Source organism: Gambusia affinis, linkage group LG13, assembly GCF_019740435.1.
Source record: "Gambusia affinis linkage group LG13, SWU_Gaff_1.0, whole genome shotgun sequence".
Lineage (NCBI taxonomy): Eukaryota > Metazoa > Chordata > Actinopteri > Cyprinodontiformes > Poeciliidae > Gambusia > Gambusia affinis.
Genome location: NC_057880.1, coordinates 25990024 through 26015375, shown reverse-complemented (window position 1 = coordinate 26015375; position 25352 = coordinate 25990024). Strand labels below are relative to the sequence as shown.

Genomic DNA, 25352 nt, shown 5'->3' with positions numbered 1-25352 from the left:
GAAAAAAACGCAAGAGAACCAAACAAAGCTAAAACTTTGATCAAATTCAATAAGCAGGTATAATATAAAGACAAAATCACAGACATTCATGTAAAAACAGTTTATTATTATTATTATTATTATTATTATTATTATTATTATTATTATTATTATTATTATTATTATTATTATTATTATTATTATTATTATTATTATTGTTGTTGTTGTTGTTGTTGTTGTTGTTGTTGTTGTTGTTGTTGTTGTTGTTGTTGTTATTATTGTTATTATTATTAATAAACATGAACGTTTTTACCTGCCCTCATGTTGCTCCAAAGGTTAGTGATGTAATACATGAGTCACACTGTTAATTTTAGCTTCAGCTTTAGAAACCAACAGAAGATCTTAGTCAGCAGATGAGAGGTGTGGAGGGCTTACAATGTAAATGCAAATCAGATTTAAAAGGTTGGACTAAAACAGTTAATACTTTTAAAACCAGAAAAATGACATCAAGATTAATGTGACATTGACAACGACCACTGCAGTTCTTTAAAGTTCATACTCAGAGCTTAAGGTCACAAAAGGTCAAATTACCTTCAGCCGAAATGCACAAAAAACACATACATTTATTCCAACATGAATGCTATCCAGAAATAGAAAGAAAAAAGCCCTGAGGCAATAAAATAAGGCAATCTATCCAGTCAGTGTTTAATCTGTCTGGGCTCCTTTTAGACGTCCTTCACTCTAATCCTCCACTGTGTGCACAGCTGTCCACAGTGTCCACGTGTCGTAATTTCCTCTGTGAGTTTCCATTTGAAATCACTGGTATCTGCAATATTCGATTTGCATAATTCTAGTTTTTTAATATATATAGATAATTTATTAGATTTGTGTTTTTAAGTGAACTCTGTTTTTGGCTCTTTTTCAGCTTTGATTTGAATTCAAACAGCAAAGACCAACTGGTGTGCCATCTAGATGTCCAAATTATTACTAAATGTGTCATTATTAATGCAAATATAATTGAATTTGGCACAAAAACAGATGGGTATGGGCATTGAGCTAGAGGGGACACCAAACAATCTTCTTCTTTTTTCCTAGTTATTATTTTCTGTATTTAACAGATGTTGGAATCAAACTCACAACCTGTTTCCTGCATTTATATTTTACCTGTTAATGATTTATTTCAGGCATGAGGAAAAATAACAGAAACAAACTAACATAAATAATTAAATGAATAAATCAAAACAAAGTAAAACTATCAAAACAGTCCAACAAAACCAAATGAGTAATGTTTGTGTCGGCTTTTAAATTATTCTAATGAAGAATTTAGTCAAATTTATTATTCAGACATTTCCCCATACATAAAACAACTGTGGAAATTATATTGTGTAATAATATATGGGCAAATGTGTTTTACATGTTACTAACACAAGATGGAACATGTGAAACATGTGGAAAACCATCAGGTTTAACATGTGGGAGTAATATTTAATATGTGAAACACTTATTTCTGCATTCATAAAATTACAATATTATTGAATAAAATTTAATTCAGGAACTTTATTGCAAAATGAAACCCATTATCTACATTCATTACACAGATGGATGTTTGGAAGCTTTTATTTCTTTTAATTTTGATGATTTTTCAGCTACAGCTAATAAAAAAATGACATTTAACATTAGAATAATACATCAGAAAAATTAAAAACAGAAATGTGAGTTTAATGAAAAATATGCTAAATACTAGTTTAAAGGTTGTTATTCTTAAAAGACAAGCAAGACTCATGAGGACATAAATATTAATTTACTAAATATGACTTTCTATATGAACTATGTACATTTTCTCACATTTAAAACATATTTTGCAATAAATTTTTTAACTGTGATTTTTGGTTAAATCACGTTTAAAACATGTGATTATGCTTTTCCCATGTGACCATGTACAGATATATTCCACAGCCACAGTGAGGTGTTTCCTTTGCTCCACTGCAGGAAGCCTCTTTGCTCTCTGTGGAGTGTTTTTATGTAAACGCCACAGTTTGACCAGAAGCATTCGATCCTGAGCCCACATTCAGTACCTGCCTTTTGAAACCTTGCCAGCATGTCTTTGCAGCAGCCAACCACAGACGGTGGCCATGAGAGAAAGAGGCTCAACCTGAAATGTTACTAGAAGTATGAGAGGAAGCTGGCTTATTACCCAGGAACAATGGCAAACATGAAACTTTGTCACAATCAGCGATCTGCTTTCAGGTTGGCTGCACAGCTTAACCACTGGTCAACATTTGTTAACTGAAATTAACTTAGTTACTTTATTGTGCTATAAAGTGGCTGGGAAAGACATAATACTGCCCCTTTAATTTACTTGTAACACTTTTACCTTTAAGTTGAAGAGGTTTGCTTTATTATCTTTGCATCGGGGATGCTCTGGCAGGATATGATGTCCACTCTGTGATGTATGTCTCAGGATATTCCCGCATGCCGCTCAGCTGCAGGATGGACCACAGGATGCAGCACAAAGGAGCCACAAGTCACCCGGAAACAGAAATGTAAAGCAGAGTTGCTGCTCTCTGATTTACAGCTTTTTGACTTCTAGGCTATAATTATGGCATAACTGTGGTCAGCAAGTGTCTATCCAGTCTGTTTGAGTTCTTCCTTGGAGAAGAGCTTGAAGCTGGTTGTAAGGAATGCTTCAACAAACACGTATCAGGGTAGGGCCAGAGTGGGTTTTGTTTTCATTCAGCTGCTTCATGTCTTCTTGCATTTTTAGAGTAGTTTGGAGTCTTTGACAAATCGCAGCTGCCACTCCTGCAGGTGAGCTGCCACGTATAAACACAGGTGCAGGGAAGCACAAGTTAATATGAATTTGATGATGACACACAAAAAGAGTCACTCTGTTCTTGAAAACAAAGCCATCCACCCTGTTGCTGCAGGCCCTGACAGTCAAATTACATGCACAACTTCTGCTGAATTGCGCAACTGCTACCCTCCACTTTCATTGGCAACCCTGGTAAAATATGTTTTATATCATTAGCATAACCTCACTCTGGAAAATTCAGAAAAATCCAACTGTTAATCTAATTTAGAGAGGAAAAAACTATAAATTGAGGTTTCTGGCCAATCTGTATGGAGCTCCTTTATTTAAATACTTAAAAGTAAAAATGAAATGGGTTGCCACTGTTACTAAAACTGAGTTCTGTCCTAATAGCAAAAGTTTTACCAGTGGAGATGCAGTAATTTCCATGATAACGTATTTTGTGACATCATTTTTTCCCCACTGAATGAGTTTACTGAAATTTAAGCTGAGTTTTTGCACATCTTTAGCTGGATTGAAGTGTGGCGTACAAACAATGCTTTAACACCACACTGTTTATTCTGCTCAGGTTTCTGTCTCACCTGAGTGTTTATGCCTTGTCCTTTCAGCAGCAGAGGACTGATGGTCGCTGCTGCACGCCGTCCATCTCGTTGGGATCGCTGCGTCTCTGAGACTCAACATGTTGTGAAAATGCAGCCGTCTGTGGAATCTATCAAGGCCTCTTCAAACAACAAAAACTACAGAGTCTCCTGCTTTTGATAGCCAGACTGACTATAATTAAGTTTTCTTTAACATTAAATTTATGTTTGGTCATTTGTTCATTCAACCTGTTAAATTCATTGATCAAGTTTTTCTCCAAACACTCATGATCTCATCCTGCCTCTATTATCCCTCTCTTTGTTTTCCCATCCTCTTCCTCATCCTGTGACTGTCTTCCTTCTCCTTCCCTCTCCTTATCAACATGACAACAGTGCTATAAACAACAGATACACACTAAGTTTCCAGGATTTAATAAAGCAGCAAGGAAGTGGTGAATTGGTCCACTGATTAAACAGAAAACAAGTCGGCTCACAATGCGGCTCATATTTACCAAAATTCAGATTCCTTTCCAATTTCTCAAGGTCAAATTTGTTTTGACCTGTTAACACATTAAATTAATGCAAAATTTACAATTTGAGGACTTAACAACAATAATCAGTTTATTTTTTGCACAACACTGTGAGATCAAAATGACATTGCAACACAGAACAGAATCATGTTGAGACTGCAGGATAACCATTGAATGTCCTGGACTGAACCTGACAGTAATCCATGACATGAATTGTTGAGTCTGGACCAGTTTGCTATAATTTAAGCTAACTAACATGCCAGAAAACCCGCATTAGGTCTGAGCATGCCCAGTGAGCTCCCCTATTAAAGAATACCTGTTATTGCAAGTCAGACCCCACCCGCTAACTATGAAGTTCAGCTTTCCAGTTTGCATTTTGAGGTACATTGCAGTATTTCTTTTCAGCGCCATCCAGAACCTTTCATGTTGAATCAGTCATCAGCCATCTTCTTCCAACTGGCTTTAGTCCATTTTTCAGTGGAAAATATCTTTGTTCATGACGCCTGACACACGTAAAACTAGATCATATTAAAACCAAAGCCTTTCAGGTTCACAGCCCTGAAATCTGCCTCACTGTTTGAGATGTTAAGAGTTAATCATGCGGTTAGATCACTTTGTTCCAGCTGGGGAATGAAAACTAAGCACTTGATGAAGTGAGTTCAGAGTGTTTTTAGAGCAGAACCCACAGTGTTCAGCTCGTTCTGTCTCCTTTCTTTGTGTCCTGAATCATATCAGCTGCAGTATGGGGGTTTGATCGTGTTTCCCAATCAGTCTTGTCATTCAGAGCCAGGGAGAGCCAGTCCTTGAATGTTTTACTGATCTACACGGGTTACGAAACCACAGAGGTGAATGTTACCTTCTGGTATGCGGAGCAGCAACTATTTATGAGTCGGCTGAATGTGAATTCAGAGGTTTATATTCCCACTCCTGATTTGTGTACCTTGGGTGGCGCCCGAAGGGCAACAATGAGAAATTGTCTTCAAGTCTTCACTTGAGTTGCTACATTGCCTCACTTCCTTTGGCTCGGACCCAGCATTTTTCTGACACAGCTATTTTAGGACCCAGAGCAGAGCAAGCGCTACTGCTACAACTAAAAGTCTTAATCCAGTTTCAAAAATATGTTTCTATGTAATCACCAAAACAGAAAGTGAAGCAACAGAGGTATTCTGGAAAAGGCCATAGAGGAGAGAGGATTTGAAGAAGCAGCAGAACCAGCGCTGACAGGTGAAGTGTGCCTGGATCTGTTTGCTTTGCTCAGCTGCAGGTTCAGATCGTTGCAGTCCTGATCCTTCTTTACAGGGCCCATTGTTTGTTGACAACCTCATGACAGTCAGTGAAGCAGTTTGAGGTTAACCGACGAGGATCTTCCTTTGTTACCACGGTGGTTTTAATAAACAGCTTTAATTTCTTATTGTGTAGCAGATCCTACTCTGCAGGACTTGCACAACTTTGCAGCTCATGTCTCAAACTCTTTTGAAACGCTAAAATAAACTATAAGAGATTCTTCTATTGAAAGCTGTCCATCTGTGCTTGATTTAAAGTGATTATATTACTTGTTTGGGCAGGAAAATTGCAAAAACAATTTGCAATGTTGCATTTAATTTTGTAAACCCTAATTTGGAGTGACTGCTCTCTCCAAATTAGGGTTTTACCTGTAACCAGGTAACCATGGCCTTTGAAATAAAGTCCTGAAGCAGCAAAGCAGCCCAGAGCACCATGCTGCCACCACCATGTTTGACTGAGTATGATGTTCTTTTTCTGAAATGTTTTACTGCTGTCCATAAAACACTTTGGTTTCATCAGGATGTGTTTTGGTAAATGTGGGTCTCTTTCCAGTTTCTCTTTATTGTTGTTCTCATGAACTCTGACCTTATCTGAGGCAGCACAGAGCTGCTGATTGAGACACTGAAGTAATGTTGGCTCATGGAAAGGTTCTCCACTATTCCATGTGTTCTCCATTTATGGAAAACGGATCTCACTGCAGTTCCAAAGCTTCAAAAGGACTGAATCATACAAACCTTTTAAGCCTAATTCATGTTTTCAGATTCATGAAAGCTGGCATTAAAATTTAAAGTGTGACAAAAATACTTTAACACAGCATGGCTAAATATGGTGCTATTCAACGTTGCCCCATAATATACCTGAAAAAATTTGCTGGAGTATTATCAGGAAAGAACTGAACTTTGATTTGTGAGCTTCCAGCAGCAGGAAGCCTTAAAGAGACAATCTGCATATTTGGAAATCTGTCGAGAGGTTATGACCTGTTAATATCTAACCTGCAGGAGACAGCTCTCTTGATGAAACACAGATAATAGCTATCAAGCTACTGCTAATGGCCTGAGATTAAAAAAGCTGATTTTATTGTTAACTCCATTCAAATGTTTTCAATCAGATGATGATTTGGTCTGTTACAGCCTCTAAAAATGAACTTCCTACTTGAAACACAAACTGAAAAAACAAACAATATAGCAGTTCAAGGGAGAACTGTTTAATTGGTTTCTGCACTGCCTGACTGATTCATTTTGCAATCAGTGTTTCACATGATGAACCAATGGGAAATGGGCCAAAACGACTTCTCCATTTTACGGGTCCAACTTTACAGACGTCATCTGGTCCCTCTGGATCTTCATCCGGGCTGTGATTGAAGCCTGTCTTACAAAACCTTTTACATATGGACAAATACTTCCACTCTTTGTATTTGTCATTATTTCTTGCGACTCCCTAAGGCAGCTGCAGTTTGCAGGTCGATACATGGAGAAAATGCAGGCAGAGAAGAAGAAGAAGAAAAATGATCTTCTCCGTTTGGGTGAACATTTTTGAAAAAGTAATCAGGACCTGTGGCAGCCTGTCAAGGTCGTTGTTTCAACTTCTGAATGTAGCGTAACTAACAGACTCTACTCACTATGTTTTATCCAGCAGCCATATTGGATTTTGAGATTGGGGTTTGTGGGTTTAGTTGGATTTATGGGTTTATAATTCATTCAGTGTCAGCACTCTAACAAACATTCAAACATTAATTTGACTGTCTGTTATTAAAGAGAAAAATAACAGAGTGGTAACCATGGTGGCACTTATCTCTCTGCTGTTGGGGGTTCAGCCAATCAGCAACCAGGAAAGTTAATGACTGCTTTGAAAACATCAACCAATCTTATTGTCAAGTAATGTTTGTGGCTTGGATTTTTCAGCTTCTCAAGCTGCATTTTTTTTTTGAATAGTTTAGATAGATAATAATAAAGAGCTTGGAGTTACATTCTACACAAAACGACATAAATTTGCTAAATTTGAAAATATGCAGAGTACACTATCTAGGATCCAGTGAATCACTTGTTCTTACTTTTACTGGAATGTGAATCTGAATATATACAACACCTGACAAAGATGGAAGTACAACACTGAAACATGTCAGGTATTTCTGAAGAGAGCATAAAATAACTGAGAGTGGAATAACTAAATAATCTTCAAATGTGTCACATAAACACAGAGAGTTTTGTAGACGTAAAACTGAAAATCATCAGCAAAGCAGTGAAAACACAGTGGTCCCAGAAGAAACCCTTGAGGAACCCCACAAGTCAGAGGTGTTGTAGCCGTGTGATATTCCAAACACGCCATAACAAAAACAAGATTTTTGGCATATTTGGAACTCCATACACTGAAGAACAGCTGTATGGTTCCTCAGATATGATCCAAGCCACTATTTAGCTCTTTTAATGCCTACAGAGTGTGACTGTATCACATCCCATCTCTTATTGTTTCCTTTTATTTTGTCTAGGTTAATTTTGTTGATCTCATTTCCGAAGTTGAATGTCTGTGGCTAATGTTGAAACTGCATCAAACAAATAAGCAATTAAGCCAACAACCGTGAACTCAAGCCACTTAGTCGATGCTTAATAACTCATAGCTCAAGTGATTAAACAATCACTGAAGCCAACAAAGTCTATAAGTTAGATTTATTATTATGACTCAGCTGTATGGATGTTTTTAGAGTTTTTATTGAAGATAGCAGCAGATGAGCATGAGCAATAAATTTACCCAAACACAGATAAAGTCTCCATTACATGCTCTGAGGAGGTTATAGTAGCACGTCAGGAGTTAGATAAGAGAAGATCAGAGTTCATGCGTCTGAAAACCAAAAAAAAAAACATGAAGACCTGAAAGGGGGCGGGGCTTCTGCTTCTGTCTACAGCAAGTTTTCTCCGCGTTTCAGAGATTCAGCCAACATGCCTGAAGCATGACGGCAAACTGGTTGAGCTGGGTGAGGAGAAGAGGAGAGAGGAGAAGAGGCATGTAAGAGAAAAGTTTTCTTTCAAACTCCCAGCTGGAAACATGGAGAAAAGCGCGACGCAGCAGTGGAGAAAAACTCGCTGAACGGGGAGGAGGATGGTCGGAAAGTTTAACCTCCGCAAAGCCTGACGAGGAAATATAACAGAGGTGAGTTTATGACAAAAAACCGCAGGGTGGGACTGGTTGTTATTGAATAAAACCGCTATGTATCGTTATTAATGTGTAAGTATGGCGGTCCTGTTTCTGTTTTAGCTGTAATTCTTTATTTATTTAGCTTTATAAACGAACTTTTGAAGAAAGAGTCACTTTTACTCCCAAATCAGCTGTTTACTACTATTAGCTAGCTGTTTTCTTCATATTTGCTTTTTGAAAATTGATACATGTTGTTATTGTGACGTGCCTTTCTGTCACACTGCTCGGTTTCACGGTGCACTTAGAAATGGAGACTTTTGGCCAGAGGGAGGAGCCGCACCCAGAACCATCTGCCTTTTCTCCTGTGGTTGGACTCAACTTTCTTCCCTTTTTATTCACATTCCAAACTAGCGCTATTCCAGCAGATCCACTAAAAAACGATTTAGGAGTTTTACTATATATAAATGTGATATATTCTCCGACTTGCAGCGTATTTCCTGAAGTCTTCCTCGCCCAATAACTATCATAGTTATTGTCTCTACAGAGCGAAGTACTATAACTATTGTGATTGTGGTAATAATGGTAGCGACAGGACAGATATTAGTTATTTAAAATAATGTATTTAATTATTTACTTCTTAAACTTTTGATTTGCAAATTTTAAGAAGGAGCTGAAAATGTTATTACTATTATCCTTATTGATTGATTGATTGATTGATTTTGTTTTTAAGACTCGTGGTCCAAAAGGAAAGAGATGATACATATTATCATTATTATTATCATTACATTCATGTGGTATTATTATTCATATTATTGTTGTTGTCTTAATAATAATAATAATAATAATAATAATAATAATAATAATAATAATAATAATAATAATAATAATAATGGTGGAAGCAGTAGAGGTACCAGTTGTTTAAATGTTATTTTATTATTTATTATTATTATTATCATTTTATTTACCTACGTATTTTAAGATATAGCTGAATCTATAATTATTATCATTATTAATGTATTAGTAAGGTGCCACTTGTTATTATATACTTGTTATTATAATGTATTATGATGATTATTATTAGTATTGGTAGTAGCAAAGTATTATTATTATTTTTTGTAGAAATAATATTAATGTAGATGTTATTATTACAAGATATTATTTTCTATTACTGTAATATATAATTATGAAATATTACATATAAATTATGTAATTATGTTTCAGTCAGTAGTAGTATTGTTGTTGTGACAGTGGTGTTGGTTATAGTAGTAGTTAATTAAATGTTAAATAATTACTTTTTACCTTTATATTTGCTTATTATTATTATTATTATTATTATTATTATTATTATTATTATTGTTATTATTATTATTATTATTATAGTCGTGATGTCCATCCTTTTCCTACACTCCGAACTCCCATGATTATATTTATTTGTGATCTCAGTCAAGTTAATGTTTAGGTCAGATTCTTGAAGCTGCTCAGTCTTTGTTTTTTTCTGCAGAACTCATATTTTGCTTGCGATTTTTGGATTTTGACAAACAAATATTTTAAATCTAAGACAGGATGTGATGTAAATCAGCCAAACTGCAATGAATGAGTTATTTATTTTAATTTTTATTTCTGGACCTGCAGCATGGCGCGCCGTTCTCAGTGTTCCTCTGTTGGGGACAACCCCCTGGACCCCAATTACCTCCCTCCCCACTACCGGGAGGAGTACCGGCTGGCTGTCGACGCCCTGGTGGAGGACAGCTTGGAAGGATACTATCAGTGCCTCCAAAACGTGGATGTGGTGGACTTCCTGTCCCCGGCTGAGATCCAGTACATCCAGAGCGTCATTCAGCCTCCGAAGCAGAGCATCCTCTCTGAGCAGCAGTTCCTGGACAGCGAGGGAGAAGGCTCCTCAGACACCTACTGGCCCATTCACTCCGACCTGGACGTCCCCGGTCTGGACCTCGGATGGCCTCAGATGCACCACTTCATTGAGCCCACAGAGGTCACGACCCTGGTTAACCCCCCGGAGCCGGACATGCCGAGCATCAAGGAGCAGGCCCGGCGGCTGATTAAGAACGCCCAGCAGGTTGACCTCTCTCAAACCTTCTTCACCTTCCTTTCAAAGCGTCCCACCTGTGTTGAATTTTTAACTATTATCTCATTCTCGGCTTCTCTCTGCTCAGGTCATCGCTATAGTGATGGACATGTTTACTGATGTTGACATATTTGCGGATATTCTCAACGCCGCTGGGAGGAGAGTTGCTGTCTACATCCTGCTGGATGAGCAGAATGCTGATCTCTTTGTGAACATGGTGGCCAACTGCAGAGTCAATCTGCAGGCCTTCCCAGTGAGTACAGCTTCTTATGCATTTTACTGAAAAAATTACATTTTGCTGCAAATAAAGCAATAATACATGACTTAAAACAGTTCAAGGTTATACTTCAGTTGTTTAAAAAACGTCCTTTATGCGCCTGCTGCAGACAGGAAGTGGAGCTTCACACGCACAGACACACAAGGACATTGCTTTTTGGTCTTTTTATGGAAATTTTTCTCACAATCATGTATTTGTCATACCGGCTCTGTTGCCTAGTACTGTTTCCAAAATAATGGCGTGGAAAAGCAGAAGTGTTAGCAGAGCTGTTGGCAGATAGTTTCACAATCCAAATAAAGGAACCTTATCAAGCTTTTCTTTACACTATGATCCATGAACTTTCAGGTGAATTAACTGTAGAAATAAACTGGTTTGTCAGTATTTTTCCTTTTTCTTATGCAACCGATCTAAATCAGGTTAACAGCATATATTAGCATTGCTAGAGGGAACAGTGCTAATATAGCTCTGCCTCCTAACTTAGCTCGCAGCTCAAAACATTATCACATGCATGACCTGCTGATTATTAATGATATGACTGGATTTGATGTGTCCTGCAGTTCCTACGCTTGAGAACAGTATCTGGAATAACATATCAGTGCCGCTCTGGGAAAACCTTCAAAGGCCAGATGATGGATCGCTTCCTGCTAACCGACTGCAGAGCTGTGCTGAGTGGAAATTACAGGTGGGCTCCTTTAAACCCAACATGTTATTGATAAAGAAATCCCAGAACAGATGTGTAAAAAAGCCTTAAAATGAATCCATCTTTTCTTGCAGCAGCATAAAGTCTTGTCATGCAAAACACGTTTCTTGTTTCTTAAAAGTTTGTATATTTGTTTTCCTGCTCTAGCAGTTAAACGCTTCGATGTAATGATTCCATGCATTCTTAACGAGCTTCCCAGACCCTCAGCATCACTCCACCTCCCACAGTGGGGAGTTCTTTATCATAGATTGGAGTGCTTGTTGATTAAGATCTCAAATCTCCTCTGACTAAAATAGCTTCCTGTTGATGTGTTTTGTTTAGTATCTAATGGTTGCTATGGAGATTTGCAAACAAAAGCCTTGTTTGTTACTGATGTGGTTGTTTCAAATTAAAACTAAAAGCTATCTGTTATTCACTATGTAGGTAACATTAGTTCAAAAACAAATGAATGCATCAAAATAAGGAAGTTTATTGAATATAAAAAGTGAAACCAACATTCAATAGATTATACAGGGTGATTCATTTCAAGCTTTTATTTCAGGAAGGTTTTATGATTATAGCTTACAGGAAATGGAAAAACCCTATATTCAGTTTCTACATAACTTTGGATATGAGATAAATAAAAAAACAAGTGTCTTATTAGAAACAGGGTGCAGCTGTGAGAGGAGACCAGGCCAGCAGGCTGAGGGAAAGAGAGAGGAGTAGAACTGAGCTTGAGAGGAAATAAATAACAAACACTGAGGAAGAGCAAGAGAAAACTAAGCTGAGTAATAAACTAGAATACATTCAGCAGAAAACAACAAAGGGGATTAAAGATATATAGCCTAAACAAAACTAAATATACAAACACAGAAAAACTCCCAAATCAACCCAAATACCCTCCAGATGTGACAGAAACTTTCTTTTAGATTAAACTACAATCATCAAAATGTGCAGAAATAACTCCTAAGACCTAATTAGCCATTGTTTGGTTTTTCACATGTTGGTGAACAATATATAGAAGTAAAGAGCTGTTGGAAAACAAAAAGTCACAGTTTACAAATTAAAATGACAAAAGTCCAAATTATCATTTATTTATTAGCAATTATTAGAGGTTTGCACAATTTTCTTTAAAATAACCCCTTAATGTGGGATTTTCTCCTCTGCATTTATGTACTCAAATTTAATATTGAAAGGTTAAGCTTCAACAATAAAAGATTGATCTACTTCAGGGTTTTGTGCACATCTTTATAAGTGTGAAGGCTGCTGTACTCTTGTTTTTAAGTTTGTCTCTAAGATGATATGATAACCCCATCTGGTTGTTGTCTTCCTCCAGCTTCATGTGGTCTTTTGAGAAGCTGCACCGCTGCATGGCCCACCTCTTCCTTGGACAGCTGGTGACCACCTTCGACGAGGAGTTCCGGATTCTCTTCGCTCAGTCGCAGCCGCTGAATGTTGAGAACATGCTTGCTCAGATGGAGGATTTAAAAGTTTTACAAAAGAGACAATTTCCCAATGAAAGCTCTTCACTGTACAGAGAGCCTAAAAGATTCCCGACTCTGGACATTCCTTCTGATGACTGGGGAGGACATCCGTATGATGATCAACTCGAAGGGAATTTGAGGATTATGGCTCTAAAGAGGCAGGGGTCTCTTCGCGGCCCTGCAGATATGTATAATAGGTTTGGTTCCCAACAGTCGCACATGGACCCCGGTTTTGACCCGGGTCCTTCACGGCATTTGATGACAGATAATCCTGCCTTAAAGCGTCACTCTTATACCGAAGATGTTCCTGGCAGATACACATTCCCATTAATGCCACAACAGGGAATGCCAGACTCTGAGCCAAGGGGAAAACCTTTTTTCCCCTTGCAGTCTTTTCCTGGACCAGAAGAAGAGTACAGCAGCCTTGATAAGTTCTGGAACCACAGCTATCTGCCTGAACAGTACCCTGTACCGGCTTTACAACAAGAAGTACCAACAGAATTTGATCCTGTTCTTAACTATTTATCATCCACCAGAAATCTAGATGTTGATCAAGGCACAGATAAACTACAACCACCAGTGGATTTTTTATTTACTTCCCCTCAACCCAAAAGACTGGGGGTAGGGCAGCCATATGCCTGTCAAACCTCTCCAACGCCTTCCAACTCTGCTGATCAGAAGCCTTTTTTTCATGACCTGACCTTGAACCGCAAGGATCCCACTGTGAAACAAAAGCTGAGAAATTGGAGGATTGGCTCATACCTTAATACATATGATAATCCAGAGGAAGAAGGCCTGCCAATGGTGTCAACTCAGCCGCCAGACACTTTTGAGGAACCTTTGAATCCCATCCAACAATCGGCCCAGCTACTAGATCTACCATCTTCTAAAATACCCAATGTCAAAGAGTTTAAGGTTACCACTGTACCTAGAGTCAGCCAAATGCCAGGCTTTGCCAAAGCAGTCACACAAGAGAACTTGAAGAAAGCTCTGGATGACCCTGTTCCAGTGGTGATAGAAACCAAAACCACACCAGCATCCTCAGAAACCTCCTACACAGCTGAAGAGAGAAAAACTAAGGAGGAGGACCAAAAACCGCCAATAAGCACAGGGCTTCAAAGAGATGACTCTTTCAAGAGAAAGTGCAATCCAGGGGGGTTACGAACCTCCAGATTAAGGTCTTCTCTGATTTTCAGCTCCCTGGAGCAACAGACCCCTCAAGAAACTACTACTGCAGACCAAGACGATGAGGGAGGTGACAAAACCAAAACCGAACAGGCCAAACTCCCCCTTGTTTCACAGGTTTTGGGGCAAAGGAGATCTACTACAAGAGAACCTTTCGAGTGGAGTCGTTACATAAAATCCACTTTGGAAACAGTGAAACCAGATGATGTAAGCAAAAAAGAGGAGGATAAAGACACATCAAAGGGGAAAAATTCACAAGACCTTGCAGATACCCTGGAGGCAAAGGAGGCCATAAAACCAACAGATGCAGAGCAAGATAATGTTTCACTATTGATGCCTGAAGTCAAGCTCCCTAAACTAAAGGCACCCAAAACTGATCAACCGGTACAACCGACTGAACCTCTGCTCACCGATGTCGATATGAATGATCCAGATAAGAGGCTCATGTTTTTTAAAGAGCTGGCAGCAAAACGTAAAGCTGCTAAAGCTACAGAATCTCAAAAGGAAAAAGAAAAGGCAGAGTTAAAACCACAATCAGAGCTCAAAAACATGTCAGTTTGCCAGAAGGAAGAGTCTCTTCCAAAAAGAACTCCTGAAACTTCAGTTGCTAAAGATTCAGTAAAAATGCCTGGTGAAAATATCAGCAACAAGGACTCCAATATCCCAAAACCTTCTACTGAACTCCAAGTCCAGCCTAAGAAAACTGAGTTGGACAGCCAGTCAGTAGGTGGCCTTTCTGTTTCTGCAGAAACAGGTGATCCTCCAAGTAAACCTCTAGAAGACCCAACTCTGCCAAATCCTTTTGTTAAAGATTGGTTTTCAGCACTGATTCCTCAATCTAAGCCAACATCAGTTGAACTGCCTAAAACCGATCAACCGGTAAAAATGCCCAATCCTTTGTTCACATCTCCATATATAGATATGAGCGATCCAGATAATAGGCTCATGTTCTTCAAAGAGTTGGCTGCAAAACGAAAAGCTTCACAAGCTAAAAAAGGAGAAGAGGAGGCCCCAATAAAACCACAGTCAGATCTCCAGAATACGTCAATGTCCCAGAAGGAAGAGGATCCTTCAAAAGGAACACCTGAAAGCATGGAACCTTCTGTACCAAAGGATTCATCAGAAAATATCACTACATTGTCCACAGAGACATCAAACTCAGAGTCATCACCCTCTGTGAAGCATGATGAAAATACCAGGAAGCAGGATAGTCTTGTCAAAAATGACCCCAAAACTCTCAGTACCTCTGGAGAACAAGCACAAGAAGTTTCTGCTGAATCAGTGAAAACAGACTCAGAAAGGCATTCTGCTGAAGAAACCGAAGCAAGTCAGAGCAAATCACCAGAAAACCCAGCTGTATCAGAACTTTCTGTCCAAAAGAACTCACTCAAGCAAGCAAATGTTGCTCACACTGCCGTTTCATCCCATGGTGAAGGCACTGACAGAGGAGAACCTCCTACTTTAGAATATGTTTCAATAATTCCTAGTTTAGGGGAAGGTTCATCATCTACTACTCCCCAAAACACTGAATCAGTTCAGTTAGAAACCAGTATTTGTTCTCCTCCTCTTCATTCGGAAGCAGAAACTACATCGGAAATAGACTCAGTGCAAATCTCTACCTCTGCTACTCCTCCACTTGACTCAGTTTTGCATAACCACCCTGCCATGACAGAAGAGACCTCATTTTCTGATTCTGCACAAGAAGTGTACAGCTCTACAAATGTTAGCAGCACAACATTATCAAATATTGATGAAATTAAAGCTCAGGAACCTGTTAGCTCCTCACAGCAAGAGCCCTCCAATAAAAATTTACAAACCTCTGATCAAACTCATCTAGATGCTGTTTCCCAATCCGCTTCATCTGAGAACACCTCAGTCACTGATGCTGCAAATACAGATCCTGTTGTTTCTCCAGACAAAAAGACTGCTGATCAGGAGCCGGACAATTTAAATGCCACCACAGAGACAAACAGGAAAGAATCTTTTGCTGGTACACCTTTAGATGAAGGTTTAGAGAAAAATGTTACTGAATTAGTGCAAGAGGAGTCAGTTGCAAAAGAGTGTGAGGCCCTTAAATCCCCTGAAGATGCTAAAGCTCAAAGCACATCTCCTGCTGTTTGTCCATCTATACCTGATTCCACTTTGCCCAGTGAATCTGGTGATGAAGGCTCAGTCTCTGAACCAGATTTGGAAAAGACAACTTCATCTGTCACAGAGCCAGTTGACACCCATCTTGCAGATGTACCTACGGAAACAGGATCACTTGAAAACACGGAGTCTCCTAAAGCCTCACTGTTGGAAAAAAGTGAACTTCCTCAAGAAGTGGCAATACAAACTGCTCCATCCTCCAACCTCAAGCTAACAGACTTGAACACACCCTCAGCTCCTGAAATATTAGCATCTTCCTCAACTTCTGAGTCAGTCCGGTCAGGTTTGGACCCTGAAGCTAAGGCATCGGTAACCAGTGTCTCTACAGAGCAAAACTTCTCAGATACAAACTCAGTATCCAATGATACTCAACCAAAATCAGAGGAATCTCTTGTTCAGCCAACAACTCAATCACCGAGCAGCCCAAGTGAACCTACCACGGCGGCCCCAGCTGAAGCTGATTTGCCATGCAAAATGTCTGAAGCAGTCACTCCTCAAAACCAAACACCAGAACCAGCTGCACCTCAGGAGAGTAGTAAAAAAGAGGCTGAGTTAGGGGAAACAGATGAGAAAAAGTCCAACAATCTAGAGGACAAAGATAAGAGCCAGAAACCATCCACTGAGGATCCTGCAAGCAGGGAGAAAACAAAAGACCAATCAAAGCAGAGTAACTGCTCCGAAACAGCTGAGGTGACATCCAAGCAGCCCAAATCGAGTCAGTCTCGCTACCACTCTTCAACAGTGAATGTGATCGCAAGCAGCAACCTCCGAGATGACACTAAGCTGCTACTGGAGCAGATTTCTGCCCAATCCCAAAGCAGGAACGAAGCAACAAAAGAGTCCCCCGTCACAGACGACGAGAAAGAAGACAAGGCTGGCAAAAAGACTAAAAACGAAAAGGAGTTGGGGTACAGGTCATACAACAGGGGGCAAACTAAATCAACTCAGGAGAAGGAGAAGCTATTGGAGAGGATTCAGAGCATGAGGAAGGAGAGGAAAGTTTACAGTCGTTTTGAGGTAGGAATGTATTACCAGTTTCACTTAGGCCTCACATACACATCTGATTGCATATATAGTACATGATTTTCTCTGTTTACTTTCTCATCAACAGATGGCACCTTAGATGGAATCCAAGGGACGTTGAGAAAAGGGAAAGACATTATTTGATTCTGCAAGATGCCTCTTGCTTTTGCCGCAAACAGGCTTTCTACGCACAGAAGGTTGAGAGCAACGACGTTGCCTTCACTTTCCTTCACCGGACAAAACTACCAGCAGTACAGAACGTTGCAAAGCTGTTCAGCCCCATGTTCAGTAAAGGGTTTGCTTCATAAATTTACTTGTAGAAGACATGATCAAAGCTGTATTTACTGACTACATGGGTAAAATGCAATATGTGCAACAGGATGTTTATGTGGTGATGCCTGTTTTTGCCTTTTTACTGCAGCACTGTCTAAAGTCAACTCGTTATGTGATCTTATAAAATCTGAAGTAACCAGAATTTGTAAAGCTGGTAAAACTGTACTATAATTTCTTCTGTGATATATTATTTTCATTCACTTTAAAGAAAACATGATAGATCTTTGTAGATTGTGGAGTTGGAAGAGGTGGATGTGTAGATTGCGTCCATGCAGGAATACAAAGAAAATCATGGAACTACCAGAAAGGATCAGCAGACTGAGAGAAAATGTCCCATTTAGCTGTTTTGACAACAGTAAAGTGGTGTTCCGACCAAATGTGATATTTTGCCTATTCAATATGAGAGACATTGAAACTAAAGGTTATTTTCAAGCTGTATGTCATTGTATTAGAAGTCTATTATATATAAATTACTCCCAAATTACACATTTTCATCTAGATTATCATTTAATAAGAAGCTTTCTTGACACTATTGAGGTGTTTTAATTATTTGAATCTTCTTGTTGCCTGATGATCATTTTTTACTGAAACCTTGAAGTCCTTGAATAGAAGCTGCATCAAATCATGGCGTTTCCTCTGGCGCCATCATGTGGTCAAAAAAACAACTGTTACACAAATCTTTAAATACTTAGAATTTGCATTCAGTCGAGCAAACTCTGTGTCGTGTAAATTTTTCATACTTTATCAGCCAGAAACTCCAATGTCATGTAGACTGATTTGAGACACATAAGTTAGAGAATAATTGTGATGTGGAAGAAAATATGGAAATTACGGTTTGCATATTTTGCCTGCAGCCCCTTTTACTTCTTTACTATGATCCAGTGCAACCAGTTATTCACAGAACTCATTAAATATGGAAATAGGCTTGCTGTATACACTTTAGTGAACAATCATGAAGAGAAAGGAACTGCAGACAGGTCAGAGAAAACATGCTGGAGAAGCTGGCAGTCCTGGAGAGGCTGCAGAGATCCACAGTGCAGGTGGGACAATAGGAAAAAAAACAACAATAAAACATTAATTATGCACTATGCAAACTGGATCTACAATCACCTAGTGTTGGTTCTAAATAAAATGTGTACTGGGTAAATATTACAAGCAATACACAACTTTACTTTCGTTTTAAACATTAGTTTAAATAGAGAAATGATGGCCTAATCATTTTGGATTTTTATCAAAATGATCCAATTTTATACTCTAAAACAGAAATGTCGTATTATTTTGTTGTCTGACATACTGCTGCCAATAAAATTTCATTATTCTGCTTTGTGCATGCAGTGACAACAATGTTCTCCATTTCTCTTCTTGGTCATTGAATGTGTGCATTTCTGACTGCAACATCATCGTTGTATCTGTTTGCTATTGTTCAGGCCACTTTTTCCATCTTTGTATTTGTAAACAAATTTTTTTCCCAATTAAAAAACAAGATAAATTGAAACTAAAGAAGCAGCGGGAGCACTGTTGCCTCGCAGCAAGAAGGTCCTGGGTTCGATTCCCGGCCTGGGGTTCTTCTGCATGGAATTTGCATGTTCTCCATGTGCATGCATGGGTTCTCTCTGGTTACTCCTGCTTCCTCCCACAGTCCAAAAACATGGCTGCTAGGTTAATTGGTCTTTCTAAATTCTCCTTAGTGCGTGTGTGAGTGTGTGGGGTTGTGTATGTGCATGGTTGTTTGCCCTGTCTGTCTCTGTGCTGCCCTGCGATGGACTGGCGATCTGTCCAGGGTGACCCCACCTCTCGCCCTTTGACAGCTAGAATTAGGCACTAGCAGAAAACGGACGGACGGACGGGGGATTAATTCAGTTATTATTTTCTTTTGAACCACAAAAGCCATCGATTAGACTTATAGACTTTTTTTCTAAATAATGTTATTAATACAGTAGTACTTCTTAGAAGACGTAAAACCTACGACCACCCCTCAGCTGTTTACAAATGGTATAATCCAGCCCTGAACAGCTGGCTGGCCATTTAATCATGTGACCTTCGCATTCCATTCTTTCTACGGAAGCCTGTAGAAGTGTTCGGATTGGCTCCGCAGACAAAGAACTGCTAACGGTTTTGACAGTTTTGGAGAGACGCCGAGTCGCCGACGAAAACTGTCTTGAAATGTAACTAATTTATAAATATCTGCCTCGCCTACCTATGTTCACAAAATAGAGAAAATGGTAAGAATATTTATTTTTTTGGTCATTTTAAGTTTTCTCAGAAGATTAATCGAAGACAGACTGAACAGTTAAGAAAACCCTCAAATGCGCCATGTTGATAATAAACACCGTTACACAGCACTACCGAGACTTTCGTTGTTTTATTTTGTTTTTTGATTCATAGCAAAAAAAACTAAATGTAAGTACTAAATGAATAATTTGTTGGTTTTTAGCCAGAGCTATTCAATGACTAACAGGATGTGATCAGCCGCGACGATGATAAAATTAGCTTATGTTGTTGCATTTTCCATAAATAAAGTAGATTCGTGTCTCAAAAGGTTCTTTCTGTTGCGCAGATTATAAGTCTCGGCACAAGAAGCATTAATAAGATGAACTGAAAGGTGTCGCTTGTTTCGTCCTTTTATGCTACCTGCTTTTGTTTGTTTGCCTAAATTTGCATCTGGAATGCAAATGTCAGCAAGTACTATTTATTCAAGTTTTATGATTGTAATTATGTTCACTTTAAGCAGTGATCCTATTGAAGTACAACAGAGACTCTGGGCGATTTGATTTTTAACAAGAAAAAACGTGCACATGCATTTTGCATATAAACATATTTTTTGTTACATTTCCTATTTTTTTCTCATGCAAATGTTATGTTTCTTTGTGTAAAATTAACAGTATTTAATGTTTGTTTTGGGGATCAAACATTTTTTTTCTTGTTAACAGACTATTTAGATAAAGTTCCTTCACCAGAGCTTCTGTTTCAAAGTATAAAACTGTTAGTCATTCAGCAAATGTTTCACATCAGTGCAGCTGGTAGATTTTATTGGGTTAGGGTCGATCACCAGCTTCCACCTTGGTATATGTCCTTTTCTATAGTCCTTCAGTTGGCTATATAATGGTTTAGTTTCCCACTTTGATCCCAAGTGACATGTTTTCTTGGTGTCCAGATTTATGGTGGCTGTTGGGAGCAGGATTGCCTGGAAGACGGCATCCAGACGGACAGATTGATGCCTGGAGACAAAACCTCTGGAAGAGGGCATAAATCTGGAAGAGGGCATAAATCCTCCAACACTTTCTTCATGGAGACTGGTCCTGGAAATCACGTCCCTCAGGCCGTCTGCGTGAACCTGGAGCCCAACGTCATTGGTACATCTCACCACAATAAGGAGTGATGTAGAAAGACATTGCTTATCTTTCTGTTAGTACTGTCAGCTGATTAAAAAATTAATCATGATCAATCACTATGCCTAACTTTGTGAGCTTGAAATATAAATATGCACACAATCATGTGAGAGGTTGAGTTCGTACACATAGATGTATTCTACATGAGCGCTTCCACCAAACCCCATTCCCTTTCACTTCTGGGATCATCATGGTTTTCTGGTTTTAAATGCTGCTGCTAACTGTGGCTGTAGTCACATCTGTTATTCACTAAAACAACTAGATACTTACACACTTGCCTTGACTTGTGAAGTTAATTTGATACTCAATGCTCATCTGATGATAGTCCAGCCATCAGCTGTTGTAGCTGTGCTGTTTAACTCCTGAAACTTTGAAAACTGTATCAACCTCTGCAGAAAATTCATTACTCGATGGTCAGGGTTTTTTGCACCTGTTGACACAATGCATCTTCTCTGCATCAGTCCAAGTCATTCACCCAACTCATGACTCCATGTCGTTCCTTCTGATCAAATTAAAGTACAAACTAGTTGCTAAATAAAGACTGTGGTCAGACTTGCACTCCTAAAGTAATATTACATTGACATGCACACATGGGGTAGTGATGCAACACAAGAAAGTTGAAAGGTTTTCAACGTTTGTTGCTGTCTGCTGTTGTAGAAACTTTCACCTTTCACTGTCGTTTGTCATTTCCTTTGTGTCGAGCTCAGAACGCGCTGCTGTGATCCAGGTAACACTCCACAGGAGAGAGGCTTTTAGGGTAAAATAGGTAATTCAATTAATTTGCATTACTGTGATAATGCATTAAAATGTTCTAATCACATGCACTGACATTGACAGCTCTTCTTTCCATGCACTTTCAGACAACCTTTTCTTAAATATTTATTCTCTCTGTTAGATCAAGTTTTGTTGTTTTTTGTTGTCTATTTAGCTTTTTTTTCTTGTTATTTTAGGATTAATTTACAGTTACTAACATCTGGTGTGAATTTAATATCAAGACCCCTATAAGAAGTGTTGAAGCTGAGAAACAGTCTAGATACTTTTTTTTAAATACATAATGTGTTTCATTGTTTCCAGCAGATGTGAAGCAGATACTGGTGGTTAAAGAAGAAGCCCCAGACGATGAAAAACCTAATGTGGACCTGAGTGACCTTAAGCTCTGCCACATAAAAGAGGAAGAGGAAAGAGTCTGCATCAGTCAGGAGGAAGAGCTGTTCAATGTGAAGGAGGAGATGGAAAGTGCCATAAAGAGTGAGGATGATAAACAGTCTCCTCTGCTCTCAACACTTTATCAAAACCAAATTAAAAACAGAAAGCTTCCAGAAGAAAACGCTGAAGGAGAATCCATCAAGACAGAAGATTATGAAGATGGTTCCAACTCCTTGGAGTCTGAAGACACCAAGAAGGATGAAGAAGACGATGATGTAAAGCATCCTGTCTCTGAGATGAAACACTTGGACTGTGGACTGAAAACTGAGGACATGGACAATAACTGGAAGGAGAGCAGAACTCCTGAGTCAGATGGAAACCTAGTTAACAAACCAGATTCAGAAATAGAGTCTCCATGCTTATTGGATACTAAGAAATGTGCTACAGAGTACAAACGTGTTGACTCACAAAGGAAGGTCCAAACTGGAGAGAAATTTAACTGTGAAGACTGTGGCAAAACATTTATTAGAAAACAGAATTTAAGCAGGCACATGAAAAGCCACACAGGACAGAAACCTTTCTGTTGTGATCTTTGTGGACACAAATTTAGCGAAAAATCATATTTAACCGCACACATGAGAATCCACACAGGTCAGAAACCTTTCTGTTGTGATATCTGTGGGCATAGATTTAACCAAAGAGCACATTTAATTATGTACATGAGAATTCACACAGGGCATAAACCTTTCTGTTGTGATATCTGTGGACATAGATTTAGCCAAAAAACAAATTTAGTTATGCACATGAGAATCCACACAGGAGAGAAACCTTTCTGTTGTGATGTCTGTGGACATAGATTTAGCCAAAAATCATATTTAACCAGACACATGATAATCCACACAGGACAGAAACCTTTTTGTTGTGATATCTGTGGACATAGATTTAGCAAAAAAGCACAATTAATCTCACACATGGAGATCCACACACGACAGAAGCCTTTCTGCTGTGATGTATGTGGACACAGATTTAGCTATAAATCATACTTAAAGACACACATGAGAATCCATACAGGACAAAAACCGTTCTGTTGTGATATCTGTGGACACAGATTCCTCCAAAAACCCAATTTAAACAGACACATGGTGATCCACACGGGACAGAAACCTTTCTGTTGTGATCTCTGTGGACATAGATTTTTCCATAAATCACAGTTAAACACACACATGAGAATCCACACAGGACAGAAACCGTTCTGTTGTGATATCTGTGGACACAGATGTAACCAAAAAACACTTTTAAACAGACACATGAAAAGCCACACAGGAGAGAAACCTTTCTGTTGTGATATCTGTGGACACAGTTGTAGCCGAAAATCACATTTAATTATACATATGAGAATCCACACAGGAGAGAAACCTTTCTGTTGCGAGATCTGTGGATACAAATTTAGACATAAATCAACTTTAAGCACACACATGATAATCCACACAGGAGAGAAAATATCTCTATTATAACTCCAACTGTGCAGCTGCTGTTGGCTGTGAAATATTTATGCCTCATCATTCAAGGCGACATCATTCACTTTATTTTGAAGATTCTATTTATTGAACACTTTCAAAGTTATAACAGTCCTGTACAATGCAGATACAAATTATTTAAGACATGTAGCAAATCCTGAATACATCCACAGCAATGTCCTTCTTAGGTATTACCTTCCAGGTTGTGGTCCTTGGAGTTCTCAGATACTCCCAACACTTTACCAAGTTTTACTGTAAAAATGTTTTTCTCATATTAAATCTTAGACTTTCCTGAGAAATATAGTCTGATATGTAGGATTTCCACAAATGTATTGGGCAATTTAGAAACTCCAGTTGTCTTTACTATAGATGTACAAAAATATAGAGAAATGTATTGATATTATACTGAATTTCACTCAATAATTTTGAGTGAAATTTCACTCAAATACTTATGGATAATTTTGAGAGTAAAAGTAAAATTTCCTCCCATATTTCTGTTTATTGATATTTTTAGCTGACTCTCCCATAATTTAATTAGAATTGGTAGTTTGTGTTCAACTGTTGTAGCTTGGGGAAAAAAATGGACACAAAGTGAACTTGTTTATCTAGAAGAGTTTTTTTTTAATATCCGTTAAATTAATAAATCACAGTTAAACACAGAAACCTGTGTTTCTGCCCTGTGTGTGCAGGACACACTGGACAATTGAGGAATTCCTCTCAAGAAAATGATTCCACTCGGTTTCATCTGGGATTTTGAGAGGAACCATTGTAGTACGTAAATAGTGTCTCATCTGAAAGTATTTATGGGATTCCTTCGTTTGTAGTTTGTATGTGGCCTGTAGGGACTGGAATGTTTTGAATGTTTCTCCGTCCCATAGATCGCTAATAAATTCAAAACATTCCAGTCCCTACATACACTGTGTGAAGGTTGAGCAACACCATGGCTGTTGGAAAGGCCTGGGTTCAGCTCCACCTCCAGATTGATCTGATGTACGCCAAGTGTTCCTTGATTCATTGGCGTGAGGGTGAGGGCATGGAGGACATGGCTGCTCTGGAGAAGGATTATGAGGAGGTTGGAGTTGGTTTCATTGAATAGGAGGGTGAGACTGAAGGAGAAGAATATTAAAATGACCACAAAGTTACCTGAAACAAGTTCTGTCTGTAAAAGTTCTGAAGTTTTTTTCACATGGTGTTTAGTTTTGAAGAATTTAAAAATGTTGGCACCACAACCAATTTTTGGATGAATGTTCATGGTTTGAAAATAATTATTTATGTTTGAACTTTACATTCCATTGTGTGGTAAGAAACCTATTTTGTCTTTGTTTATCCAATACATGTCTGTGAATCAATAGAAAATTACTTAAAATCTGTTCAGTAAGAATGTAAATACTGTGTTTCTCTTTATGTGATTAAATTGACTAAATGTGATCTTGTGCCTGGTAACAGGAATCTTTAATTCTCTGTAGTGCTTGTATTGTTATTGGGTAATATTTAAGCATTTTATTTCCTAATAAAAACTAAAGTATTGGAATCGGTTCCCCACATTTGTGATTTCATGAACTGAGCAGATTAAATATAAATATTAAGTATTCACACAGAAAAAAATGTTTTCTATTTTTAAATGTTTTCCACACAAAGTAAACACTGAAGAGGAAACGATGGGGCCTGGTTGATTTTATCAGGTCTCCTAAATATATGAAAATTTGCTATTCATTAGGTTTAGTTAACTTTCAGATCTGTCCAAGATGAATCAACTGTTTCTAACGTGTGAACAAA

The 25352-nt window shown here is 38.5% G+C and overlaps 2 protein-coding genes across 4 annotated transcripts; both read left to right on the top strand.

Annotated features, from left to right (window-relative positions):
- Positions 1 to 8056: 8056 nt before the first annotated feature.
- On the top strand, positions 8057 to 18010 carry fam83ha (family with sequence similarity 83 member Ha). The gene is made up of 6 exons (XM_044136466.1): positions 8057 to 8324; positions 9942 to 10386; positions 10484 to 10648; positions 11230 to 11354; positions 12688 to 17185; positions 17280 to 18010. Exons 2-6 carry the CDS (start codon positions 9943 to 9945, stop codon positions 17289 to 17291), a joined length of 5244 nt encoding a protein of 1747 aa, XP_043992401.1. The 5' UTR covers positions 8057 to 8324; position 9942; the 3' UTR covers positions 17292 to 18010.
- Positions 18011 to 19573: 1563 nt separating this feature from the next.
- On the top strand, positions 19574 to 25107 carry LOC122842612 (gastrula zinc finger protein XlCGF57.1-like). Of its 3 annotated transcripts, XM_044136647.1 has the most exons (4): positions 19574 to 19746; positions 20679 to 20877; positions 21621 to 21679; positions 21991 to 25107. In XM_044136647.1, exon 4 carries the CDS (start codon positions 22143 to 22145, stop codon positions 23571 to 23573), a length of 1431 nt encoding a protein of 476 aa, XP_043992582.1. In that variant the 5' UTR covers positions 19574 to 19746; positions 20679 to 20877; positions 21621 to 21679; positions 21991 to 22142; the 3' UTR covers positions 23574 to 25107. The 3 variants fall into 3 exon arrangements, with proteins under 3 accessions (XP_043992582.1, XP_043992579.1, XP_043992581.1); XM_044136644.1 differs by lacking the exon at positions 21621 to 21679 and having other exon boundaries at positions 21988 to 25107; XM_044136646.1 differs by lacking the exon at positions 21621 to 21679 and having other exon boundaries at positions 19580 to 19746.
- Positions 25108 to 25352: the final 245 nt, after the last annotated feature.